Source organism: Vipera berus (assembly GCF_964194415.1).
Source record: "Vipera berus genome assembly, chromosome: Z".
NCBI classification, from domain to species: Eukaryota; Metazoa; Chordata; class Lepidosauria; order Squamata; family Viperidae; genus Vipera; species Vipera berus.
Window position 1 is genome coordinate 1,676,010 of NC_138205.1, and position 5,458 is coordinate 1,681,467.

The 5,458-nt window shown below is 53.2% G+C and overlaps 1 protein-coding gene across 1 annotated transcript; it reads left to right on the forward strand.

The window, feature by feature from the left end:
- Positions 1–723: 723 nt before the first annotated feature.
- On the forward strand, positions 724–5,458 carry LOC308677858 (monocarboxylate transporter 11-like; the record flags this gene model as incomplete). Its single annotated transcript, XM_081344555.1, has 4 exons — positions 724–922; positions 2,603–2,746; positions 3,548–4,288; positions 5,247–5,458. 4 exons carry the CDS (start codon positions 724–726, stop codon positions 5,456–5,458), a joined length of 1,296 nt encoding a protein of 431 aa, XP_081200681.1.

Sequence of the window (5,458 nt, forward strand, 5' to 3'; positions counted from 1 at the left end):
TAATAATAATTTTAAGGAGATACGTGGTTGATACCTAGGATGCTGGCAGCAACCCGTGTCAACCATTGGTGCCAGTCAGTTTGAGTGTTCAGTTGACTGAGGTTCACGTTTAATGAATAAAAGTTTTATAATAATAAATAAACAAACCTATATATATATAATGTAATGTACGCTAACTACATCATACAAAACTCCCTCTTCCTCGTTTTACTTTGGACAGCTCAGCAACTCGCAATCTTCTGCTCAGAACAGTACACAAAACCATACAACACACGCATTTTTGTGTTCAGCCTAACTTAAAACGCATCGGTTCCCCACAGTTGACGGAAGACCGCGCCTGCCCCCTGCAGGCCAGGATTAGTATTGCACTGGTCCAGATTTGTTCCCTTTGCAAGCTACAGACGAATCAGAATAGAGGTGGAAGGGGCCTTCGAGGTCATCTAGTCCAACCCTCCCCACCCCACCCCCCCGCTCAAGCAGTTAGACCCAATACCCTTTCAGACAAGTGACTGTTCAGTCTCTTCTTAAAAGCCTCCAATGATGGATTACCCGCACCTTCTGGTGGCAAGCAGTTCCCCTGGCTAATCGTCCTCCTTCTTCTTAGGAAGTTTCTCCTTAGTTCCAGGTTGCTCCTCTCCTTCATTCAACGCTTTACCTTCCTCCCAGGACAAGGTGTGGGGCCAGCGGACCTCCTGAAGCCCCCCCTTCCCGCGGCTGGAGAAGATGCTGCCCCTGGAAGACCCCCCGGACGGAGGATGGGGCTGGATGGTCGTCCTCGCAGGGTTCTTAGCTAACTCGCTGACCTTCGGCGTCTTGCGCTCCTTGGGGGTCCTCTTGGAAGACCTGGTGGGGGCTTTCGAGGCCACCACGGCCCAGGTCTCCTGGGTGACAGGCATCACTTTGGCCACCAAGCAGTTTGCAAGTAAGTTTTCCGGGCGGGGCCAACGCTGAGTAGGCCCTACTACATTCCGCCGTTTCCGCTTTTTGCACCCGGAACCCCACTTTTCCGTCCTGGCCTTTGCAGCTGATCTGATCTAAGATAGAGCAGCGGCAGCATGACAGGGCCAAAAGGAAGAGTTGCCCTGCGGTGGCGGCGGCCGAGCGCTTGTGAGCACCCTCACAAAATGGCTGCCGCCCCTGTTCGGGAATCAGGGTGAAGCGGCCGTGGATTCGCAAGCCAGCAAACCGACGTTAGTCCAGCGGTCTCAGCTTCTCTTTTCAAGACGGTCCCAGAAAGCATGGATGGATTTGTTTTATTGCAGGCAGTCCTCATTTTACGACAGTGACCGTCTCAGGTTACAACAGCGCTGAAAAAAGGGACTTAGACCCATTTTCTGCACCACCGTCGCAGCCCCCCTCAGCGGTCATGGGAGCAAAATTCGGATTCTTGGCAACTGATTCATATTTAGGATGGCCGTAGCATCCCTGGTGTGTGTGTGTATGTCACACGATCCCCTTTTGCAACTGTCTGATAAGCGACGTCCAGGGGAGGCAGATTCACTCAACAACCGTGTTACTCACTTAACAACCGCAGTGATTCACTTAACAACTGTGGTAAGAAAGGTGGTAAAATGGGGCACAACAAGAGCCTTGGTGGAGCAGTGGGCTGACGCCTCCTTAGGTAACACCAGCTGCCTGCAATTAGTGCAGGTTCGAGTCCCACCAGGCTCAAGGTTGACTCAGCCTTCCATCCTTCCGAGGTAGGTAAAATGAGGACCCAGATTGTTGGGGGCAATTAAGCTGACTTTGTAATAATCCCGCTTGGGTGTGTGTGTGAAAGCCCTAATAAGCAGGCATATACATAGAATGAAGGCTACTGCTAAGCTTGTAAGCCGCCCTGAGTCTTCGGAGAAGGGCGGGATATAAATGGAATTAAAATAAAATAAATAAATAAAACTGACTTAACAATTGTCTCGCTTAGCAACGGAAATTTGGCCTCAGTTGTAGTCTGATAAATTTTTGCTGGCTGGGGAATTCTGGGAGTTGAAGTCCACCCATCTTAAAACCTACTGGCTGGGGGATTCTGGGAGTTGAAGTCCACCCATCTTAAAGCATGGCTGTCTGGGGGATTCTGGGAGTTGAAGTCCACCCATCTTCCAGTGGCCAGCTTGAGAAACACGGATTGACAGAACAGCATGCTAATTTTTGAGAGTGTGCGAAATGGCTTTGGAAAGATAAAATAAAACTCAGGTCCTCGGCTTGCACCCATTCATTTAGTGACCATCCAGTGTTACAAGAGCGCTGGAAAAAGTCCTCACTCTTACGACCACCACCACATCTCTACGATCGAGTAATCAAAATTCAGGCGTTTGGACAACCCACGTGCGTTTACAACAGCTGCAGCATTGGGGAGTGGGGGCTCACGCGATCCCTCCATTTGCCACCTTCCCAGCTGGCTTCTGACCTGCAAAGTCAGTAAGGGAAGCTGGCTTCGCTTAATGACCGCACGATTCACTTAACAACGGCGGAGACCAAAGGTGGTAAAATCAGTTGCAGCTTGTTTTAACAACCGACGATTTTTTTCCACGCTGCGAAAGGGGGGGGGCACTTTCCAACACACACACACACACACACACACCGACTCGCTGTCTCTTCCTGGCAGGTCCCCTGGGCACGGCGGCAAGCACCCGCTACGGCGCCCGTCCGGTGGTCATGCTGGGGGGAGTCCTCTCCTCGCTGGGCCTCTTGGCGGCCGCGTTCAGCACCACCTTGCTCCAGTTATACCTCAGCCTGGGATTTCTGACCGGTGAGTCGGGCATGGTCAAAATGGCTCAAGATGGCTGCCGGGGCCTAGTTGAAGCTCCACCCCTTTTTACGTGTGATTTCTTCCGTGTGTGATGGCCCTCTGGGGTGGCCATCTTGACTTTTTTGACCTCCCCCTGCAGAGACCCCTGCCTGAGCCTTTTCTATCCAGAGCGAGTTTTTGTCCAGTGGTTAAAAATGCTACGAAACAGGAGAGCGTGAGTTCTAGTCACGCTTTAAAAATCAAAGAGGGCTTTGGGCCAATCGCCAGGAGATGGGGAGTTCTAGTTTTCACCCCAGGCGTGAAAAGCAACTGGGTTACTTTGAGTCCATCACCAGGAGGCGGTGAGTTCTAGTCCTGCCTTAGGTATGAAAGCCAGCTGGGTGACTTTGGGCCAATCGCCGGGAGACAGTGAGTTCTAGTCCCACCTTAGGCATGAAAGCCGGCTGGGTGACTTTGGGCTAATCACCAGGAGGCGGTGAGTTCTAGTCCTGCCTTAGCCATGAAAGCTGGCTGGGTGACTTTGGGCCAATCGCCGGGAGACGGTGAGTTCTAGTCCCGCCTTAAACACGAAAGCTGGTTGGCTGACTCTCCCTCTCTCTCAGCCCCACCCACCTCACAGGGTTGTTTTTGTGGGTAATATAGGAGGAGGAGGAGGAGGAGGAGGAGGAGGAGGAGGAGGAGAGTGTTTGGGATACGTTTGCCACCTTGAATTATTTGTAAAAATTTTTTAATAAGGCGGGATATAAATTAATCGAGACAGATATTATAAATACTGCGGACAATTTTTTTTTCCTCCTGCAGGTTTCGGCTGGGCGCTGGCCTTCGCCCCCACCATGGGCACCCTTGCCCGCTATTTCTCTGGCCGCCGCTCACTGGCCGTGGGGCTGGCCTTGACCGGCAACGGCCTGGCCTCTTTTGCCCTCTCCCCCCTTCTGCGCCTGGTGGCTGACCAGCTCGCCTGGCGAGGCACCTTGCTGGCCACCTCGGCCTTGACACTCCACCTGCTGCCCGGCGGGGCCCTCCTCCGGCCCCTGGCCTTGCGGGGAGACAGCCCCCCCAAGCTGACCGCCCTCTTTGACCTGGGCCTCTTCGCCCAGCGAGGCTTTGGGCCATTTGCCCTGGGCACTGCCCTGCTGGCCGCCGGCTACTTCACCCCCTACGTCCACCTGGACGCCTACGGCCGGGCGCTGGGAATCGAAGCGTACCGAGCAGCCTTGGTGGTCTCGCTTGCCGCCTTAGCCGACGGGCTGGCCCGGCTGCTGGCCGGCTGCGTGGCTGACCGGCGTCTCCTGCCCCCCGCCCGCCTGCTGGTGGCCTTCAATTACATGGTGGGGGTCACCCTGCTCCTCTTCCCAGCCTCCTCCAACTCCTATGCCAGCCTGCTCATCCTGGCTTTGCTCTACGGCGCCAGTGCGGGAAGCTTCGCCACCGTAGCCTTCGGGGTCTTGCCCGAGCTGGTGGGCGCCAGCCGTGTCGTGAATGCCACGGGGCTGTGCATGATGTCCATGAGCGTCGGCGGCCTGCTAGGACCCCCCCTCTCAGGTAAGGAGAAGAGGGGGGTTGTTCGGGGGGGGCTCAGTCCAAGTGTAGCTCTATTAACAAAGTTGGAAGGGGCCTTGGAGGTCATCTAGTCCAACCCCCTGCTCAGGCAGGACACCCTATAGTACCATTTCAGACCAAGCGCTGTCCAAAATCTTGATTAAACAACACTGATGGATTCAGGGTGGTTTAATCAATATTTCTCAGACGCGGCCCCTTTAAGGCGGGGAGACTTCAACTCCCAGAATCCCCTAGCCAGCACATAATTGTCGTACTATCTGACACCCCCCCCATCTAACTGGGTTTATTAATTTAGCTTGACAGGGTTTAGGTTTTTTTTTTCAATTTGCTGAAGTCAAGGTATATTACATCTGTTCTACCGCATTCCCACTATCTACTAAGAAGGTTTCTCAATAAAAAAAGAAAGTGATATTTGTCTGTGTCCTATCCATGCTGAATTGCGATAATCCCTTGCCAGCTGGGGAATTCTGGGAGTTGAAGTCCACCCATATTAATTCATGCTGGCTGGAGAATTCTGGGAGTTGAAGTCCACACATCTTAATTCATGCTTTCTGGAGAATTCTGGGAGTTGAAGTCCACACATCTTAATTCATGCTGGCTGGGGAATCCTGGGAGTTGAAGACCACCTGACTTAAAGCATGGTTGGCTGGGGAATTCTGGGAGTTGAAGTCCTCCCGTCTTAAAGCATGCTGGCAGGGGAATTCTGGGAGTTGAAGTTCACACATCTTAAAGGATGCTGGCTGGGGAATCCTGGGAGTTGAAGTCCTCCTGTCTTGAACTGGTCATATTTGAGAAACAAGTCTAAATCCCATCTGCGTTCTGGGAATCTCACCAAAGGTGAACCCACGCCCCTCTTTTCAGTGAGACTGAGGGTTTACTTGACAAACCATGATTAAGCCAACAATGCTGGTTTATGCCTCGTCTCTTTTTTTCTTCCCAGGCTTCCTGCGGGACCAAACTGGAGACTTCGCTGCCTCGTTCCTGGTTGGGGGGGGCTTTGTCCTGTGTGCCAGTTTGGTCTTCCTTGCCCTGCCTGCCCCCCCGTCCGGCTGCTGCAGCCCCCAGCCGAACGAGATGCCCGCTGCTGTGGGGCATCAGAAACCGTCCGACGTCCAAAGGGGACACGTGTGTTGCTACATCCGCAAATTTTAG